The sequence below is a fragment of the Tachypleus tridentatus genome, chromosome 7, assembly GCF_004210375.1.
Source record: "Tachypleus tridentatus isolate NWPU-2018 chromosome 7, ASM421037v1, whole genome shotgun sequence".
Lineage (NCBI taxonomy): Eukaryota > Metazoa > Arthropoda > Merostomata > Xiphosura > Limulidae > Tachypleus > Tachypleus tridentatus.
In genome coordinates this window covers 2,067,913-2,090,765 of record NC_134831.1, presented here as the reverse complement: position 1 = coordinate 2,090,765, position 22,853 = coordinate 2,067,913, and the positions used below count along the sequence as shown (strand labels likewise).

General features: G+C 38.0%; 1 protein-coding gene across 4 annotated transcripts; it reads right to left on the bottom strand.

Annotated features, from left to right (window-relative positions):
- Positions 1–1,998: 1,998 nt before the first annotated feature.
- Positions 1,999–21,869, bottom strand: LOC143254991 (solute carrier family 35 member G1-like). Of its 4 annotated transcripts, XM_076509947.1 has the most exons (5): positions 21,768–21,869; positions 12,878–13,059; positions 12,280–12,397; positions 11,695–12,105; positions 2,007–3,742 (listed from the first exon to the last, which is right to left on the bottom strand). In XM_076509947.1, the coding sequence occupies exons 3-5, from the start codon at positions 12,337–12,339 to the stop codon at positions 2,726–2,728; spliced, it is 1,488 nt and encodes a 495-aa protein (XP_076366062.1). In that variant the 5' UTR covers positions 12,340–12,397; positions 12,878–13,059; positions 21,768–21,869; the 3' UTR covers positions 2,007–2,725. The 4 variants fall into 4 exon arrangements, 3 of the variants coding, with proteins under 3 accessions (XP_076366064.1, XP_076366063.1, XP_076366062.1); XM_076509948.1 differs by lacking the exon at positions 12,878–13,059 and having other exon boundaries at positions 2,005–3,742; positions 21,768–21,844; XM_076509949.1 differs by lacking the exons at positions 12,280–12,397; positions 12,878–13,059 and having other exon boundaries at positions 1,999–3,742; positions 21,768–21,847.
- Positions 21,870–22,853: the final 984 nt, after the last annotated feature.

Below are 22,853 nucleotides of genomic sequence, written 5' to 3'. Positions count from 1 at the left end.
GTGGGATTGAACGTCACATTATACCGTCCCCACGACTGATAGGGCGAACATGTTTGTTGCCACAGGATTCGAATGCGCGACCCTCAAATTACGAGTGAAGCGCCGAAACCACCTGGCCAGGCCGGTCCGGTTAATGGTTTTTAGTGACATTATTATAGCCACATGACAATATTATAACCAAATGGAGTCACAGGTTACCTTTGGGAAATTGCTATTTGACGAACCAGAAGACAAAACCTTGAAGTTTGTATAAGCGGCGCATCGCTGAAGTCACAAAATTCGCTAAAACACACATGCGTTGCAAAGGGCCGATTTACCCACTTTCCAGCTGTTCTCCCTGCAGCTACTTTGATCTCATTTTTTTGCGACTGAATTCGGACATATGCGTTCTTTCACTTGACCTTACATGATGTTGTTGTGGTTATACTTGCCAATGGCTGTGGTTATACTTACCAATGGCAGATATGTTCTGGGAGTGAGCTGAACCAAAGTAGAAACAGTACTCTCGTGCTGAAGACGATTTTGAGTGATCAGGTTTTAAATAGCGACCGCTAACATGCTGCCAATCATCGACGAGTTTGATTCTTGTCATCAATCGCAGACATATAATTATCTTAGAGTTGCGTCAACTGGTCCTACCTTGTGAATTTTTAACTGTTTTTTGTTCTATAACTTGTGTGTTTACTGTAAACAAGTAGTGATCCGTATTGGTGTATTCTTCAATATTATTTCCTTTTTTACGATTTGATTAACACGTGGTTCTTCATCATTGTAGAATCACTATTCTGGTTACTTTGTTTCTTGGTAGTAGATGATGTCTCTTCTGCTTGCAGGAATATTGTAATAATATGTATAACATCCGGTTTGTTGCATGCAAATCCATACACTGTGCAATGAACCTCAAACCCATACTAACACTATAATTCCCAATCTAAATGGAAACTACATTTGGCATTCCACATATACTCTTCAGTTCAGTGTTGGACTGAAGAGAGCATGTGAGGTGTTGAAACTAGTTTTTATTTACGTTTCGTATTATTCCGTTCGTGGGCGTTTGAACTTTATTCTGAACCACTTCATACAATATTGTGTATTTCTATTTTCTTTCCATACACAGTGTTTTTTGTTGTGTGTATCATGTAATAGAATGTTTACAAACTTTGTTGAGTACAATTATAACGCTGTTTATATCTTTAGCAGCCTTGTTTAGTGTAATTATAATATAATGGTGACATTTTTAACATCTTTATTCAGTCTAATCATAATAATGTTTATATTTTTACTATCTTGGTGCAGTTTATAATAATAAATTATTTATACTTTTACCAGTTTTGTTCAGCCTTATTATAATAAGGATATTTATATTTTAACAGCTTTGTTCAGTCTAATTATTTCCATACAGAGAGCTCTGTTATCTACTACAGAACACTCCCATTACATTCTGATAGAATCTATTGTTATTGGGGGTTACCTGTCCCAGATTTGTTGGAAACTCTGTTTCCTTGATAACACAACAACACGTGTCAGATATTTGGTGTCTTCTGTTACTTACCTGTTTGTCTGGCATAGAGATCAAAGTAATCATAGCGACCAAAGATCCGCAATTGTTAATAATTTTTGAAAGAAATTCTTCAGACTAACTTAACTCAGTGTAGCTCTTCAAAAAAAACAACAAACAAAACTCTAGATTACTCTCTGTAACAAATAAATTCTTTGTCTTTGTAATGTAAAGTATACTATTTCGCATTTTCTGTCGGAAAATATTTGTTCTTTTTTTAAATGGTTATATATTATCGGCTCCTATACGTCACCAGTCTCTCAATATGACACGTTCCCTTCGTGTAAATGAACGATTACTTTCACATCTTTTGTGGCATTGAAGGTTAAAGATATAAGAATAACAACTGTCAACATGGTAACCTTTACGCGATTCCAAAAGAAAAGAAATACACCCACAAGAAGTTTAAAATTTAAAGAGGAAAATTGTTTTTCTGATGTCATACGACAGCTTTTCGCAATATTACGGCTTGAGAGAACTTACTGTAGAGGGCCTTAGTAGCTTTTATCTTATGCCCCATCTTGGTCACTCTATAACAAAAGATAGCTTATCAATTGTCAATTGTAATCCACCAGTATACACTTCCATCAATTAGTGAAGTTACAGATAAACAAATATTCGATTTTAAAAGACCTAAGAAATGTCATATTGTAAAGTTACTCCATCTCTGAAGACTCAGAACCATGATTGTCATTCGTATTCACTAACACTTACAAGGCAATTTCTTAAATTTTGTAGTCGTATTTAATTGACGAACTATACAGATTGAACAGAAGGTACGCGATTTGGTACAGGAAAAAGCTTTTAAATGTATGATTATTTCTTTGCTGTCACTTATTCAAGAGGTGTAGTAAATCATATCTCCTCTGCCTCCGAGGATATTGCAGTAATACGTATAGCATCCTACTTAAAAGCATTGGCATTGTAATATACTTTGCTGAACACGTTAGCTGAAAGCAACAGCAAACTAATGCTGTGACGCAACAAAACTTTTACAAGGTAGCGCTGTCGACTGTACAATATGAGTTTATCTGTTCAGTTCTGGCACACTTTCTACTGGAGCTTGTACAGTGAAAACTTACTTTACTGTCACAGTGAGTATCGAATCCCGATTTTCAGTGTTATAAACTGTTGACCTTAACCGCTGATCTATCGAAAGACGGGTATTCAAATCACATCATGAATCAGTTTCTCCACCTCTGCTTCACATGTCACTTTCCGATCTCGACGAGATATATACGTACATATGTTGTGCCAGTATTCCTTGGCAAGTGAAAAAGCTTTCTCAGTACACGGTGTTGTAGCTGTTACTGCTATGATAATGAGAATAGCTCCAGTAATGCTCAACAAACTTGGTGTTTCACGTTGTGCAAAGTCTTGCAAGATCAAGGAAAAAATAATTTCCGTTGTAAACGCTATGGATACGTTTCCGGAGTCCATACGTTTCAACGCCAAAACTGTTGAGATCACTCCGATTAAGTCTAGAATAGACAAACTTATGAGTGAAACGCCATCCCATCCGCACCGCCACATGATTGACGAGTCCGTTGCTATGGTTATGACCAAACAAAAGAGAGCACCGATGACAGCCCACCAGAGATTAACGGACAAATAAGACAGGTCTGATAGTCGACGAGTCCACACAATTAAAATGGCGTCGGCCAAAGCTCCCACAATAGTCATAACTACGCCTAGCGTCAGTTCAAAATGAGAAAAGTTTTTCCATTCTTTCACGCCCATAATCTCTGGAAGAAGAACTAAAAGTACACCTACCAATGTTAGTATCAGACTGAGGAGTTTCAGCAAGCTGCACTTTTCCCTCAATACCAGACAGCCAAGTAGAGTTGTGTAGATTGGCATACTGTAGTAGATGACAGCCGCCTCCGCTACCGGTAAGTAGTAACAGCCATAGTAAAATCCCAAGGTTCCTATTCCTCCAACAAAAGATGATGCTGCAAGCTCCAAGTTTGTCTTACAGTTAAACCATATTGGATTTTCCTTCATTGCCAATAAGGGTAGTAGAAAAATCATTTGTCCTATACTACGTAACGCGGCAATTCCCGTTGGAGTCAACGAATCCAATAAACTTACCACATATTCTTTTATGGCACTTGCTAGAGCGGCAACAACAGCCAGTACCACACCTTGAGATTCTTTATTTATGAATACCTTGTGTAGCATCATCTACAAGAGTAAGAGAAATTTTGTGAACACACTAACACACTGTGCAAACTTCATTCTCCTAAAAAGTAATTCTACACGTAATGTTGAACTATCGTTAATTCACTGTATTAGAATACAAAATTACAGTTGTAACTTTTAAAATATGGAAAACTATTACACCGTTATTCAGGTTTACCTTCCCTCATTTCAAATTTAGTACAGGTTGCCTCGTTTTGTTGCAATAGCCACGAAACATCTGGTTTTAAAAGGGCTCTCAGGTTACCACATGTCGTCCAGAGATTGTGCAATTGTGCCTGCGATAAGTACACAATACATATTATTACTCACTGGTATTCTGGACACATACGTGGATTAAGTAATGTAAAAGTACACGTTTTTAATAATGAAATAGTAGTCTCGTGAAACGCGTGGATAGTTGTGTTAATAGCAGAGTTCCTGTTTATATAGAATTATTTACGTTGTGATATTGTGTAGATGCCTTGCCCACTCATGGTGTAATACATACAATGAAACAAGACATCAATAATGGAGAGAACACATTTTGCTGACTCTCGATATTTTTAATTAAACTGAAAGAACTTATTTTCTCTCTGCTTTACACCGTAAGAAACGTCTGCAGTTGTGGTTCTCAATTAATCCATCTATTGACAATGCGTTTCTTGGAATATTTGATGGGATTGGGTTACGCTTTTACCAACGTATAGTAGGATTGACCGTTACATTATAATGCCCTCCACGGCTGAAAGAGGGAGCATGTTTGGTGCCACGGGATTCAAACCCACGACCTTCAGATTTCGAGTCGAGAGTCCTAACCACCTGGCTATGCCGGGCGTCTCGTCTTTGGTAATCACAAGATAAACTCTAAATATCTCTCAAAGAAAACAAAAATGCACAATCAAAAAAAGGCCCACCCTCCAACTTTGAATGTGAAGTGAAAAGAAAGGTGTCAAAGTAACGAGTATCCTATAACTTATCGTAAGAAGAAAAGTAATTAAAGCTATAAGAAATGAGTGCCGTGTGGCATAACATAGGAAGAAAATTAATAAAGACTAGAAGTGAATGCTGTTTAACTTAGAATAGGAACAAAATTAATTAAAACTGTAGATATATGTAAAATTTTTCAGCTACGGGAAAACAAACTAACCTTTATCTAGTTGTCGGTCTTTTTCGTGCTCTGTCTCTTGTGCATTAAATATTCAAATGAGTAATTGAAAATCAAAGTTGTGTATAAAACAGGTTTATACCTGTTTTTAAGACGCGATAATAAGTCCAAACATATATAGGCATTAACCACACAACAATTACATAAATCCTATTTCAATGTTTATTTGTTAATAACTAAACTACTGTGGAGTCTAGTTTACAGGTGGCCTTTTTATTTTATTTTGAAAATATATATATACTTTTGTTGTTGTTGTTGTTTTTGGAATTTCGCACAAAGCTACTCGAGGGCTATCTGTGCTAGCCGTCCCTAATTTAGCAGTGTAAGACTAGAGGGAAGGCAGCTAGTAATCACCACCCACCGCCAATTCTTGGGCTACTCTTTTACCAACGAATAGTGGGATTGACCGTACATTATAACGCCCCCACGGCTGGGAGGGCGAGCATGTTTGGCACGACTCGGGCGCGAACCCGCGATCCTCAGAATACGAAGCACACGCCTTAACGCGCTAGGCCATGCCAGGCCCTCATATATATATATATATATATATATATATATATATATACTGGGGAATGGTGTTTAGGACTATCCTCATCGTTTTGCAACGTTTGATCTCTGGTTGGGGTTGGCTGTACGTCCTTATGTTTCTTCGTTTATGACTGAGTTTTGTGGTGGTGGTTTATTTTACCTGTACCATTATTTTAGATTTTCTCTATTTATGTTGAAATTTGTCTTTTCCGTTTTGAAGTGACCAGTGTAAATCCAACATGATTTTGATGGTTTTGTTCTGTAATTTACGTTTTGGTTATACCTACTTTATTATTTGTTGTTTTATTAACATCCAAGGTTTTGACTGCTTTGGTGGGTTCTTTGTCATTTTCTTAAATGCAACCGCAAACAACAACGTCCAGTGCTCTTCCATAAAAAATTATAGCAGCCTGTACTCTTAAGTAATGTTCATCTTTCTATAACCCCAGTTGAAATACAACTTTCTCTAGTAATAGCCACGTCCTCGAAACTCCATGCAGCACACAGAATCCGATTCAGGACTACAGATCTACCAACTCATTTCATAAAAGTAGCGAGTCAACATAAACAAGATGCAGACTACGTACGCAACCATGGCTGCATCTTACACCATCTTCATTACAAACCCGAACATACCCGCCGACGATAATTTCCACTCCAATGCAATGAGCTTGACAACCATAATACCTCACGTCCAGCAAACCTTACAACTTCATCGATGCCGCTAACCTCTACTGCCAACAATATCTCAATACTCACCACCAGGACTAAAGACGATGTCACTCAGACCGTCGATGACATTCACCTCCAACAACGATCTAATCAGAAGAAAAGTAACAGATCCTGTCAGACCACAACTATAACTCCATGTAATACAATCACAAGACCCAACCACGCAAGTTAGAACTACAGACGCGTAAGTCGCAACAGACAACAAGCTCACAAACACTCAGAAGACACAAACTAAAACTGCAAGGAGACAAAAATCGTCCCAAACCGAAGTAGAGCAATACACCGAGGAAGATCAACCGGAATACTCAACTTCATTCCCATGATTGCCTTCATCACCTCCTTCCAGCTCAATGTCATACCACTATTTCCCGGATCTCTGTGTAACCTAAGATTGGAATGAGTTCTTATTTACCAACCAACCCCCTAATTTTACATTTCTGCCTTAATTGGTATGTATTTTACTCCTGAATATCTTACTGACCCCGATTTCCTTTTCAGCAACTTCGGATAAGGACAGTGTAGATTATTCGGCGCCCTGGCCTTGAAAGTGGGTTTTCTCTGGGTAGTCCCGTTTCCTCCTACAGCGAACTCTGAGGAGTGCGGATTTACAGATCTCAGCCCCCCGTGGCCCTGAACACGGGACGTTTGAGTGATAATTCGTCGACTTGCTTCTTTTTATTTCGAACTTCAGTCAAGTCGGCGTCTAAACCACGTCGTCGAACAACGCAAGAACGACGTTACGACACCGGCATTGATTGCTTTCTCTCCGTCACCTTCATTCGTCCAGACTTCTATGTTCGCTCTTCTCCGAAACTACTTCAACCTTCAGGATCAACCGAGTAAAATAAAAACAAGTTAGACTGAAAAATTAATCAAAACTCTCAATGTTTACATCAAAATTCTATCGCGAGCAGGGGCAAAGGGGAATATCGACATCCCTGAACACCTCAGTTGGGAGGTTCATCTTCCTGTACAACTAAACACTTGCCACGGAACTTTTTTTTTTTTAAGAGCGCTTGTTGGTTTCGAATCTTGAAATTTCTCTTTCGACATCATGTCGTCGGACCCTTTTTAGTTTATCCAGCGGCGCTTTCAAACCACGACCCGCACACTCAAGAACAAGGTATAGTTTGAAATTCTTTGATGTTCTAAGTATGTTTTTTTTTCCTGTCTCATGATCAGAGCTGTTTGTTGGTTCACGCCTAGATATGCAATACATATCATTCAACTTCAGGAGAGCCCGCGATAACTTCATACTTGTCAGGAGCCTTAAATAAATCTGCTTGTCTTGTTCTCTCACCACTAAACAACCTATCTTCCAGAGAACTCGTCTTTGGTTTGTTTTTTTTATTTTCGCGCAAAGCAACACGAAGGCTATCTGTGCTAGCCGTCCCTTATTTATCAATGCAAGACTAGAGAGAAAGCAGCTAGTCATCACCACCCACCGCCAACTCTTGGATTACGCTTTTACCAACGACTAGTAGGATTGACCGTTACATTATAACACCCTCCACGGCTGAAAGAGAGCATGTTTGGTGCCACGGGAGTCGAACCCGCAACCCTCGGAATACAAGTCGAATGGTTAAGAAACGAATGTCCAAGTATACTTTATGGAGCTTTTCGTAAATATCGAAAATGACCGTGAAATATCATTCATATATCCTTACTTTTTTAATACTATCTGTAGATTCATTACAAAGGGATCAGAGTGTGATGATGAATGTTTATATTACATCTTCAACAAACTATGTTTAAATAGGGTAACACGACTAATCAATTTTCCTTGTTACGAATTTTCGCGCAAAGTTACACGAAGACTGTCTGCACTAGCCATTCCTAATTTAGCAGTGTAAGACTAGAAGGAAAGCATATTGTCATCACCACCATCCGCTACCTCTTGGGGCTACTCCTTTACCTACAAATAGTGTGATGGACTGTGACTTAATAACGACCCACGGCTGACAGTGCAAGCATGTTTGGTATTAAGGGGATTCGAATCCGCGACCCTGATTAAGAGTCGAGCACCACAACCACCGAGCCAAGATGAACCAGAATAAGAAGTAAAAATAATATGATAGGTATAGAGCGTATAGTTAAACAAATACTATCTGCGCTAGATCATTTAGGAGTGCAAGACTACAGGGTTTGTTTTGAATTTCGCGCAAAGCTACTCGAGGGCTATCTGCGATAGCCGTCCCTAATTTAGCAGTATAAGTCTAGAGGGAAGACAGCTAGTCATCACCACCCACGCCCAACTCTTGAGCTGCTCTTTTACCAACGAATAGTGGGATTGAACGTCACATTATACCGTCCCCACGACTGATAGGGCGAACATGTTTGTTGCCACAGGATTCGAATCCGCGACCCTCAAATTACGAGTGAAGCGCCGAAACCACCTGGCCAGGCCGGGCCGGTTAATGTTTTTTAGTGACATTATTATAGCCACATGACAATATTATAACCAAATGGAGTCACAGGTTACCTTTGGGAAATTGCTATTTGACGAACCAGAAGACAAAACCTTGAAGTTTGTATAAGCGGCGCATCGCTGAAGTAACAAAATTCGCTAAAACACACATGCGTTGCAAAGGGCCGATTTACCCACTTTCCAGCTGTTCTCCCTGCAGCTACTTTGATCTCATTTTTGCGACTGAATTCGGACATATGCGTTCTTTCACTTGACCTTACATGATGTTGTTGTGGTTATACTTGCCAATGGCTGTGGTTATACTTACCAATGGCAGATATGTTCTGGGAGTGAGCTGAACCAAAGTAGAAACAGTACTCTCGTGCTGAAGACGATTTTGAGTGATCAGGTTTTAAATAGCGACCGCTAACATGCTGCCAATCATCGACGAGTTTGATTCTTGTCATCAATCGCAGACATATAATTATCTTAGAGTTGCGTCAACTGGTCCTACCTTGTGAATTTTTAACTGTTTTTTGTTCTATAACTTGTGTGTTTACTGTAAACAAGTAGTGATCCGTATTGGTGTATTCTTCAATATTATTTCCTTTTTACGATTTGACTAACACGTGGTTCTTCATGATTGTAGAATCACTATTCTGGTTACTTTGTTTCTTGGTAGTAGATGATGTCTCTTCTGCTTGCAGGAATATTGTAATAATATGTATAACATCCGGTTTGTTGCATGCAAATCCATACACTGTGCAATGAACCTCAAACCCATACTAACACTATAATTCCCAATCTAAATGGAAACTACATTTGGCATTCCACATATACTCTTCAGTTCAGTGTTGGACTGAAGAGAGCATGTGAGGTGTTGAAACTAGTTTTTATTTACGTTTCGTATTATTCCGTTCGTGGGCGTTTGAACTTTATTCTGAACCACTTCATACAATATTGTGTATTTCTATTTTCTTTCCATACACAGTGTTTTTTGTTGTGTGTATCATGTAATTGAATGTTTACAAACTTTGTTGAGTACAATTATAACGCTGTTTATATCTTTACCAGCCTTGTTTAGTGTAATTATAATATATTGGTTACATTTTTAACATCTTTATTCAGTCTAATCATAATAATGTTTATATTTTTACTATCTTGGTGCAGTTTATAATAATAGATTATTTATACTTTTACCAGTTTTGTTCAGCCTTATTATAATAAGGATATTTATATTTTAACAGCTTTGTTCAGTCTAATTATTTCCATACAGAGAGCTCTGTTATCTACTACAGAACACTCCCATTACATTCTGATAGAATCTATTGTTGTTGGGGGTTACCTGTCCCAGATTTGTTGGAAACTCTGTTTCCTTGATAACACAACAACACGTGTCAGATATTTGGCGTCTTCTGTTATTTACCTGTTTGTCTAGCATAGAGATCAAAGTAATCATAGCGACCAAAGATCCGCAATTGTTAATAATTTTTGAAAGAAATTCTTCGGACTAACTTAACTCAGTGTAGCTCTTCAAAAAAAACAACAAACAAAACTCTAGATTACTCTCTGTAACAAATAAATTCTTTGTCTTTGTAATGTAAAGTATACTATTTCGCATTTTCTGTCGGAAAATATTTGTTCTTTTTTTAAATGGTTATATATTATCGGCTCCTATACGTCACCAGTCTCTCAATATGAAACGTTCCCTTCGTGTAAATGAACGATTACTTTTACATCTTTTGTGACATTGAAGGTTAAAGATATAAGAATAACAATAACAACTGTCAACATGGTAACCTTAACGCGATTGCAAAAGAAAAGAAATACACCCACAAGAAGTTTAAAATTTAAAGAGGAAACTTGTTTTTCTGATGTCATACGACAGCTTTTCGCAGTTTTACGGCTTGAGAGAACTTACTGTAGAGGGCCTTAGTAGCTTTTATCTTATGCCCCATATTGGTCACTCTATAACAAAAGATAGGCATGTCAGTTGTCAATTGTAACCCACCAATACACACTTCTATCAATTAGTGAAGTTACAGATAAACAAATATTCGATTTTAAAAGACCTAAGAAATGTCATATTGTAAAGTTACTCCATCTCTGAAGACTCAGAACCATGATTGTCATTCGTATTCACTAACACTTACAAGGTAATTTCTTAAATTTTGTAGTCGTATTTAATTGACGAACTATACAGATTGAACAGAAGGTACGCGATTTGGTACAGGAAAAAGCTTTTAAATGTATGATTATTCCTTTGCTGTCACTTATTCAAGAGGTGTAGTAAATCATATCTCCTCTGCCTCCGAGGATATTGCAGTAATACGTATAGCATCCTACTTAAAAGCATTGGCATTGTAATATACTTTGCTGAACACGTTAGCTGAAAGCAACAGCAAACTAATGCTGTGACGCAACAAAACTTTTACAAGGTAGCGCTGTCGACTGTACAATATGAGTTTATCTGTTCAGTTCTGGCACACTTTCTACTGGAGATTGTACAGTGAAAACTTACTCTACTGTCACAGTGAGTATCGAATCCCGATTTTCAGTGTTATAAACTGTTGACCTTAACCGCTGATCTATACATATATTGTGCCAGTATTCCTTGGCAAGTGAAAAAGCTTTCTCAGTACACGATGTTGTAGCTGTTACTGCTATGATAATGAGAATAGCTCCAGTAATGCTCAATAAACTTGGTGTTTCACGTTGTGCAAAGTCTTGCAAGATCAAGGCAAAAATAATTTCCGTTGTACACGCTATGGATACGTTTCCGGAGTCCATACGTTTCAACGCCAAAATTGTTGAGATCACTGCGTTTAAATCTAGAATAGACAAACTTATGAGTGAAACGCCATCCCATCCGCACCGCCACATGATTGACGAGTCCGTTGCTATGGTTATGACCAAACAAAAGAGAGCACCGTTGACAGCCCACCAGAGATTAACGGACAAATAAGACAGGTCTGATAGTCGACGAGTCCACACAATTAAAATGGCGTCGGCCAAAGCTCCCACAATAGTCATAACTACGCCTAGCGTTAGCTCAAAATCAGAAATGTTTTTCCATTCTTTCACGCCCATAATCTCTGGAAGAAGAACTAAAAGTACACCTACCAATGTTAGTATCAGACTGAGGAGTTTCAGCAAGCTGCACTTTTCCCTCAATACCAGACAGCCAAGTAGAGTTGTGTAGATTGGCATACTGTAGTAGATGACAGCCGCCTCCGCTACCGGTAAGTAGTAACAGCCATAGTAAAATCCCAAGGTTCCTATTCCTCCAACAAGAGATGATGCTGCAAGCTCCAAGTTTGTCTTACAGTTAAACCATATTGGATTTTCCTTCATTGCCAATAAGGGTAGGAGAAAAATCATTTGTCCTGTACTACGTAACGCGGCAATTCCCGTTGAAGTCAACGAATCCAATAAACTTACCACATATTCTTTTATGGCACTTGCTAGAGCGGCAACAACAGCCAGTACCACACCTTGAGATTCTTTATTTATGAATTCCTTGTGTAGCATCATCTATAAGAGTAAGAGAAATTTTGTGAACACACTAACACACTGTGCAAACTTTTTCTCCTAAAAAGTAATTCTACACGTAATGTTGAACTGGAGTTAATTCACTGTATTAGAATACAAAATTACAGTTGTAACTTTTAAAATATGGAAAACTATTACACCGTTATTCAGGTTTACCTTCCCTCGTTTCAAGTTTAGTACAGGTTGCCTCGTTTTGTTGCAATAGCCACGAAACATCTGGTTTTAAAAGGGCTCTCAGGTTACCACATGTCGTCCAGAGATTGTGCAATTATGCCTGCGATAAGTACACAATATATGTTATTATTCACTGGTATTCTGGACACATACGTGAATTAAGTGATGTAAAAGTACACGTTTTTAATAATGAAATGCGTGGATAGTTGTGTTAATAGCAGAGTTTCTGTTTATATCGAATTATTTACGTTGTGATATTGTGTAGATGCCTTGCCCACCCATGGTGTAATACATACAATGAAACAAGACATCAATAATGGAGAGAACATATTTTGCTGACTCTCGATATTTTTAATTAAACTGAAAGAACTTATTTTCTCTCTGCTTTACACCGTAAGAAACGTCTGCAGTTGTGGTTCTCAATTAATTCATTTGTTGGTTACGTTGATCTTGGAATATCACTTTGTTATACATAATTAATCCATATATTTATCACGCGTTTCTTGGAATATTAGATACATCTTATAATGGAATTGAAAAACGCGCAAAGACAAACTATTTATTCATAAGTGGCGTCTACCTGAATCCGAACATTTAAATAGCGTGGAACAGAGTCTCTCTTCTATTATGCATCCACACTGGTATTAATCTGCTGTGTAACAACAGATGGACATATCTTGAAATTATGATGACGCCGGGTTCAGATGATTCAATCCATAATCTCCTGAACCAAATTACGCAATCACTAGTAGTAGAGGAATACTAAATGTAAAATAAAAAAAAAAAAAGGAATAAGTAAAAATAAGTTACCTGTCAGAAAGTTTCTTTTTTTATTCTGTACCATAAAAGATGGAAATATATGGAGTACTAACAAAACTAACTACCAGACAATAATGTCCATTGATTTTCGTTTCATTCAGAGGGCAATGGAAGAGAACTCGCCTTTGGTTTCGCGCTCTCTCATCATAGTTATTTATGTATTAGTATTTATATACCCAGGAGGATCAGGTTTTGTCGACCTCTTCCTCCTTCCTCTGTATTTGTTTCAACAACTGTCAAGTGTATTTATACATTGTACACGAGGGTCAGAGTAACCCACACTTACTCAGGCCTCTATCAGGGTTCGTTTGTTTGTTTTTGAATTTCGCGCAAAGCTACACGAGTGCTATCTGCGTTAGTCGTCTCTAATTTAGCAGCGTGAGACTAGAGGGAAAGCAGCTAGTCATCACCACACACCGCCAACTGTGGGGCTATTCTTTTATCCAACGAATAGTGGGATTGACCGTCACATCATAACGTTCCCACGGCTGAAGAGACGAGCATGTTTAGTATGACGGGGATTCTAACTCGCGACCCTCAGATTACAAGTCAATTGCCTTAACCACCTCACTATGCAGGGCCACATCAGTTCTATCAGGCTTGTAACATGAATCAGTTCAGTAGAAAACATTTCGAGGGACCAAAAAAAGAATGATTCGCTGACCCTGTAAAACCAAAAACAGCAACTGTCCAACGAAGCGCGCATACCGTGACTTGTCTCTTTAATTGAGACTACTCTTTGTATCAGGTGTCCATTTTGTTTATTTCTTAGCTCAAAATCTTTTAGTTAAACTCAGAACACCTTACCAATTTTCCTGATCGATCCTTCCATTATAAAATGACCACATCTGATACTCGTATGAAAACCAATTTCACATTAAAAAAACCATTCCCATAGCCAAATTCACCTTAATGCCCTCATTGTTTCCTTCGTTTATCGATGTGTTCAGCAAACACTCTAATAAATCGATATTTTTCAGTAAATTATCCAAACGGATTTAGTTTTAGCCGGTTTCTTTGCGACAATTAATCCTACAAGGAAATATATAACGCTTTCCAGCAGTACGAGTTTTGCGGGAAAGTCTACATGAAGACTCCAAAGACATATTCAGACAATAATGTGCTCTTTTTATTGACTATGAACATGGTCATTAACCATGTAAAGTAGGTCAGCAATGTCGAAAGTCAAAGAAATGAGATGGGATTTCTGTGGTTGAACAGAGAAATTTGTAGGTAGGTAGATATTCATGTTTATTGGCACAAAGCTATTAGGCTATTTGTACCAAACAAGATGTAGTACACTATAATAGTATATGGAAATGAAGGTAAAAATACGTAAAATATGTAAAATTAAAGACCTGCCAGGAAGATTGAAGCATGAAGTTCAAACTTGATGTCAGTCACCTGAAGTTGACCTTTCCAGTCCTGGGTTCAAATCAAAATAAAATTAAAATGTGTAAAAGAAATCATACTAAAACTTTGTATAGTCCAATAAAAACCTTAAATTAAGTTGAAAAGAACAATGGTTCTTAAAAATGTAAAATATTTGTGAGGCAGCTAGTATCACCTACGACATTGGCTAATGTCAAGGGCAAACCTACCTTAAAAATACGTTTAAAATGACGTAGTCGTTCTTGGCTGTAACGACGGCATGATAATAAAATATGTACGATTGTGACCTGAGTGTCACACGGACCACACACTAGTGCATCAGTCCAGATAAAAGGAAGTGGCGAGTTAAAAACTGACCAATGCGTAGCCTAGCCAAAACAACTTCCTCCCTTCGATCTTCATAGAAGCAAGATGGCTCTGGAGCTAAAAGAGGCTTGATTTGAAAAAGCTTATTATTTCGTTGCTCACTTCAGGTCGACTGTCAACTGGTTTGTAGTGGGGTTTTGATTACTGGACCACAGTCTATGTATGGAACAGGGGCGGTGGTAGAGCCAGAGCATATGGACTTTGCCGCTCTGTCAACTAGCTCATTCCCACGAATACCAACATGACCTGGTATCCAAAAAACTGGATAGGAATAGATGGTAAAGAAAGATGGGCCAGTTTGTTTTGGATATTGATAAGAATAAGATGGAAACTAACACAGAATGATGTCAGGGCCAATTGACAGCTGAGTAAATCAGTATCAATCGTGCAAATCGTATATTACATAGTGTCAATATGATTTAGGGCAAGAGAAATGACACAATTCGGCAGTGAACATAGAAACTATAGAGGGGATTCTGTGTGCTACAACCGAATTGTAACAAACCATGGCAGAACCTACAGTCATCTGATTTTGAACCATCCGTATATATGGGAATGGATGGATTGTTTGAGAGATGTTTAGCAAATAAAGAGCGATATTTCCAATCGGGAGTACCGGCCTTCCTCAGATGACTCAATGATAGGTCACAGTTGGGGATAGTAATTAGTCATGGTGGAAGAGGCCGATTTGTTGATACTGCTACGCTATTCAAAGATATATAAAATTTTTCTGATTGTGCCCGAATACGAAGGCTAAAAGGAACAACGGCAGATTTTCTATTATAGAAAAGTGTGGCACACTAAGGATGGAAAACACAACCTCAAGTAGGATGCTGTGGTAAAGAGCGATGTTTGGAAGCATACATAAGAGAGAGTTGCAAACGGCGAATATATAGAGGGGGTTCGTGGGACTCCACATACAAACTTTGGACTGGAGAAGTACGAAAGACCCCAGAGCAAATTAATCGAAACCCATGATGGTGGATAGGATCCAGTATTTTCAGTGATGAGGTTCTGGCAGAACCATAAACCACAGACCCATAGTCAAGTTTGGATCTGATAAAAGGCACAATAAATTTTAAGCATGGAGTATCGATCCGCTCCTCAAAAGGTGGAAGAGAGGACAAAGAGGATGTTCAGTGCTTTTATATATTTGACACGAAGCTTCTTGATATGGCATATAAAGATTAATTTATAGTCAAATATAAGACCAAAGAACTTTGCCTTAGGGACGACAGGAAGTACAGCTTCATCAATACGAAGTTCTAGATCTAGAAGAATACCCCCATTGGCGGTAGAAATGTACGCAAACAGTTTTAGGAGAGAGAAAGTTAAAAACCATCTGCTGTGGTCCATTTGAGTATATGACTGATTGCAGTTTGTAGTTGCTGCTCAATAAACCTCATGTTTGATGACTGACATAAAATGTGAAAGTCATCAACGAAAAAGACCATTTGCAACTGTAAGGGGTAGCTGTTCACTGATGGCATTAATCTTTATAATGAAAGTTTGACACTCAGAACACAGCCCTGAGGGACTCCAAATTCCTGTGGGAAAAAAGGGAAAGTGTTGAGCCGACATGGTCCTGGAATCAACAGTTCATTAACAATGTTTTAATAAAAAGTGGCAAACTGCCACGCAATCTGTACGACTGAAGGTCTCGTAAGATGCCATATCTTCATGTTGTATCATAAGCTTTTTCTAAATAAAAAAAACAAACAAGATGTTGTTTCAAAAAGGCTTCTCTGACTGATGCTTCAAGGCAAATTAAGTGGTCTATCTTAGAGCATTGTCTTCAGAATCCACACCGAGTGGGTGAGAGAAGGTTGTTTGATTCAAGGAATCAAACAAGATGAACATTAATCATCCTCTCCAATGTCTTATTGAGACAACTCGTTCAAGCAATGTGACGGTAATTCGAAGGAATCTTTGGATCCTTCCCAGGTTCAAGAATAGGGAGTACAATAGCTTTGCGCCAAGCATCAGGAAAGGCATTTTCCTGCCATATCCGGTTAAAGACAGACAAGAGAATAGTAAGAGAAGCAGGAAAAAGGTGGCGTAACATCTCATAATGTATACCATCAGGTCCAACTGATGTATTGCCAGATTGATGAAGCGCATGTTTGAGTTCCACCAGTGTAAGAGGGTGATTGTAGTCATAGGGATGATCAGTCAAAAAGGAAAGAGGCAGATGTTCAACTTGTGTTTTATTAGCTAAGAAGGAAGGTAATGAGTTTGAAGAGCTAGATACACGAGAGAAACATTCACCAAAGCATTGGCAATGCTCTTACCATCAGCAACTTCATGGCCATTGAATATTAAGATAGAGAGGGGGGCAGAAGTATACAGTCCACTCACCTTCTGTATCTTGTCCCATATGACTTTTGAATTGGTGGTTGAAGAAATGGTGGAGGTAAATTTAATCCAAGATTCCTTCTGCTTTGACGTCTAACTCGCCAAGCCTGTGCACTTGCTTTCTGAAATGCAATACGGTCTGTAAGCATGGGATATCTACAAAATTTATCCCAAGCACGTTTCCGAGCTTTTCGTGTTATATAACAAGCAGAATTTCACCAAGAGCGGGGATGCCGTGGGAAAGATGTCGAGAATTTAGGGATACACTAAGCAGCTGCTTGAACAATACAGTTAGTTACTTCTGCTACACATTCATCTATCGATGATTTACATAAAGATAGCAGGATCAAGTTCCGAGGGACCAGTGAAAAAGGGCCAGTTGGTCTGGTCTAACTTCCACTGAGGCACAGGGGTCAGGTGGCACTGACCACGGCCAATCTCCCTTAACATGATAGGAAAATGTTCACTACCCCGTGGATTGATGACAACTTTCCAAGTAAAACAAGTGAAAAGCAAAGTGAAGCAGATAGTAAGATCTATAGCTGTAAATGACTGACTGGGTGAATGAAAATATGTGTAAGAGCCAGTATTGAAGAGAGACAGGTTCTGATTCAGAAGCATATGCTCTATAGCATGACCCCTCACATCAGTACTAGAACCACCCCAGAGGAGGTTATGCCCATTAAGATCCCCCAAAATTAGAAAGGGGGTTGGCAGTTGCTCAATGAGGACATCAAGGTCTGAGGAATGATAATTTTTTTTCCAGGGATAAGGTACAGAGAGCAAACAATGATAGTACAACCAAAGGTGAAACGGATAGCTACAGCCTCCAAGGGCGTATTCAATGACTGGGTGGGCACATGTTGATCAATCAGCGGTGCTACTCCCCCATGTCCTTGTCCTATATATGATCTGTAATTTTGGTATAAGAAGTATTGTTGAATTGTGACTGTATTGGTAGGTTTTAAAAACGTTTCCTGTAAAGAAATACATCTGGGATGATAAACGTCAATCAAATTCTATATGCCATTCACATTTGATTGAAAACCACGACAGTTCCATTGGATTAGCGCGGCCATTTTTCTTTATTTTGGAGGACGATTTGGCACGGGGACCTTCTTCTTGCGACCTCGCTTTTTTTCTTTACTAGACTTGAGTCGATCACTCTCTAGTGATCCTACTCTGGGTCGAGAAGGCAGGTCGGAGTTTATAGACATACGTTCCAGCGATTGAGGACGTGAACGAATGGGTTGTTTATTTTTTTGGGGTGTCAAGAGAGGAAGACCCCATAGAAACACCTGGGCTTGAACAACGTGAAGTTGGACAATAGCTGGAAGATGTGGGAGGGACAGAGATAGAAGCAGATACTAATTAGTTAACTTTATTGATTTTGGAGGGTACTAGATTAAGATGTGTTGTTAAGTATTCTGTAGGAGTCACGGAAATGACTATCTGGACTCTTACTGTACTAGTGGAATGGGTTACAGCAGCATACGCCCGAGATGGAGTTGGGAATAGTAATTTCCGAACCTCTGGATAAGTAATATTATAAACTGAGACGTTGTACTTCTTTCTCTTCCACCCATTTAGGGCAAGAAGTAAAATAGGAAGGATGTGAACCGTTACAGTTAATACACTGAGGTTCTAGTTGGCATTCAAAAGTATCATGGTCTTTACCAGCACAATGGACACATGTTAAGGAACCACGGCAAGACGTTTCAGAGTGACCAAATCGTTGACAGTGAAAACATCTAACAGGATTCCACATCGAGGGGAGAGATTTGTAGATTTGTTTATAAATTTATTAGCAAGTCAAGTAAAATAATGATGTAGTTTTATATTCTTCCTCGTCATATACAAGCACACGAAAAATTTGTGTATCTGTCTTATGTAACTATCCCTAGATCACTGGGATAACATCAACCAAACTTTGTGGTCCTATATGCTACTGGAGGATTTACGACACACATACCCCACCCCCATTTTTGCTGTTAATGAGCGTTTATTATCTTTGACGTAACTTAATGTTAACTAAATTCAAAGACAGTGCCACGTTCTTACACCGAGAAACATATCTTCTCTTCCCTGATACGAAAGTGCTAAGTATTCATAGTTACAAAACTCAAATCAGGAGTTAGATTCCTCTCGGTATACACAGCAGATAGCCCAGTGTGGCTTTACTATGAGAAAGCACACATAAACACATTAAATTTTCTACAACGCAACATACACACAATGTGGGGGAACATCTTGTACATCTCTGAGTGCCCCCTACCACCATATGGAAGAATGCAATGAAACAATGGCTGCCACTATTGCAATAATACAAACTCAGACGAAATGTTAATACTACAACCGCTACCACAATGTTGAAACGAACAGCCGTTTCAGAGTTAAACCCACTTCCTACTTTGACCTGCAAGACACTTCCGAGATAAATGACCATTGAATACTCAATAACGTAAAACAGTGTGAAAAAGACATTAAAAGGTGGCGTTAAAAGTGGGTAGCAAAAAAAACACCCCTATCGCCACTACTTTCACCGCTACTTCTTCGTACAAATTAGTCCTGACCATTGCACAGTGTACACCATGTTTTCTTAAAACTTGTACAAAACCTTAGGTAAGGTAAAAATGAATACTGTAATAATACATTATATTATAAATAAATTGTGTAGAAGTTAGAGTTTTTACGTTATTTACCATAGTGCCTAACTCCTCCACCCCAAACAGAAATATTAAAGTCAAAAAATGTTGCTGTTCAAAATTAGGAACTTGATGTGTCACGTAATATACAAATTAGAATTGCGATTTTTTTTTAAGTTTCTTTTTAAATCTGAGAAATTGAAATTTGGACAATACAACATTTGGGATCACACGCCACATTTTAATGTCGAGTACAGTGACAGACTTCGATGACAAAGCTGCTTAATTAAATTTGATTATGGCATTGTAAAAGGTCGTGTCATTCAAAAAAGAACTTACATGCCGACGTTACGCAAATCCTAGGTTGAGAACTTGCACAGCATTTCCACACTAGTAGTATCGTAAGCCTAGTACAAGTATATTCAATGACATATCAGTAAAGTGCAGACGTTGGATAGCAGATGGTACATGTACTAGATTTAAATTACGATAACAGTATGCTGTATGCTCAGACTTGCAAACTTATTATAGCGCCCCCACTGCTGAAAGGGGCGAGCAACGAGGATTCAAGTCTGCGAGCCTAAGATTACGAGTCGAGCCCGAACGCCCTGAACACCTGGTTGTGTTAGATCCAAACAGCTTAGGACCACGTGAGTATGTGTCAACTTTTACACTATAATTTATACTCTGTATGATTAGTTTCTCTTTACATATTGCAGTTTAGTTAGAACTAGTTCAAAACATGGAGAAGGAATGAAAATGAACTGAAACTCGTTCAGAATGAATGATAAAAAATATATACAATTTGTACAACTACAAAAATTAGTGAGTCGCATTTTCGGTTCAATATAGTCTTCTTCTAAAGTTCATGAATTATTTCTGTGTTTTTGTGAAATACGTACATACATTTGTCCTGCACATTGTGGGACCCTAGTGGCCTGTCAAGTTCTTAATCTCCAAACACTCAAGACGCAGATAAAACGCCAAACAAACCAACCAAGCACTCAAAATATATTTTTTCACTTTTTTAATATCATCATTGAAATTTAAATGATTTCTACAAAACTAAGCAAACCTCCCTATGTTATTGGAAACTTCTTCGATGTTCAGTAAATTATTTCACGGAAACATTCAGAAATACGTGTGTAAAACGATAACAGTAGGGTTAAGCAAAACCAAAAGCCATCAATTCCCAAAGGATACTGGACTTCGGATGAGGCGATGAATAGCTGGAATCAAGTTACTTGTGGTGTTGAATGCAAAGAATCACTATAAAGAATTAATAAGAAGTCGCTCTTATTTGCTATAATGTTGTAATTTTCTAAGTATTAAAATTTGCAAAAGGTTACATGTGTAGATAGCATCTATTTCCACCGTGATCTTGTGCGTAATTTGTTTCTATTGTACGAGTAAGTCTAGCAAACAATCATACTCATGGGCCATATTTAACTTTTTCACATAGAATTAGGTCCGGCATAGCTAGGTGGTTAAGGCACGCCATTTGTAATAAACAGATATCGTTTGAACAGAAATTACGAAGGTTAACGTACGACTTACTCACTTACAAACTTACTTTAGGAATTTTCTCGATAATCAATCGATAACAAACACGTTAACTCATCGATCAACCGAATCACATAAATAGAAGCAAGTAACTTTCACTCACTGATACTGAAATAAATAAAGTTAATTAAACTTCATAACTCGTTGATTGGATACCTCACTGAATAAATCATTAAGTGGACCTAGAATTTCAACTTACTAAAAAAAAACAACCTTCTAGATATTATGTTATCATCGCGATGAACTCCCTCTAGTAAACAACTACCTAAATAAAAATATTAAAAATATAGATCACAATAACATGAAATTGTACACTAAACGAATTCTTACTCTACGTTGACTTCAACTAGTTTGCTTGGAGTAAAGAGAGATCCTTTCGACACAAAAGAATATAAACAGCAAAACAGAGAGACAAAATATAGAGAGAAATAAACTCTGAGAACACGATACTTTTATAGCCAAACAAAGCATTAGCGCGGTATCCCATAAGTCATTAGGTGACATACTTCAACCAATCATACAATTCTAAGCCCATCAAGTTAGATTTTGTATTATCTTTTTGCATAGCCTACCTTCCTAGAAGTCGATACACAAACTCATAAATGCTAGCTAGAGGTGTAAGAAAGAAAGCCCTTCTTTTCGCTCGGCATTCTCATTCGACGAGTTCATACTGCCTCACCTCACTTCATCACATCAAACAAACGAAATTTAAATATAGAAACACTTCCATGCACAGATAGATAAATAATCTTCCTCGGACGGGGATGAAGAGGAACTACAAGGTTCCTGAACACCCCTGTTGGGGAGAGAATTCGTCAGACTTATCTCTCTCTAAACTAAATCCCTGACCAAATTTAGAAACAGGCTAAATATTGAAGTTGATTTACGCTTTCAGGTAACAACCATAATTTCAAATACTGAACTACTTTATGAACTAAAGCAAGTCCATCCGAGCCATTAATAAATAAGTACACTGTACTTTTACTGATATAAATTTTGCAAACAGAAATTTTTGAACAAATAGAAGTAAATATTTTTCTTTAAATATTGATATTTTCAATAAATTTATATTCTAAACGGTTGAAGTAAAGTTTATCTGGTGCTTGTGACCAATTGTTTCTATTTTAGTGTATTTTTCATTAAGGCTCCGGAATGTTTTTTTTCTTTCTGATGTGAAAATCCGCAGGTCTGAAAGAGTTGCAAACCGGCGAGAAATTGCAAACAAATATAAACATTTTATATTCGTTGTTGTCTCTAAATATTTGTAGTGCATACTGGACGGATTTGCACATTTTGATAAAAGGTAAAAGAAAAAACACCTTTACACTTCAGATAAAAATATATTTTTATTTAAACTAACATTTCGCCTTACAACAAACTATGTAAGACGATCTAACGACACGCTCTAGCTTAAAA

Bases quoted from the DNA above. Each gene is read 5' to 3' on its own strand.
- LOC143254991 (XM_076509947.1), bottom strand. From the start codon at position 12,339: ATGTTTCGTGGCTATTGCAACAAAACGAGGCAACCTGTACTAAACTTG. The intron at 12,106-12,279 runs GTAAACCTGAAT...TTACTCTTATAG, and splicing joins TAAACTTGAAACGAGGGAAG to ATGATGCTACACAAGGAATT. The intron at 3,743-11,694 runs GTAGGTGTACTT...TTACTCTTGTAG, and splicing joins TCAGTCTGATACTAACATTG to ATGATGCTACACAAGGTATT.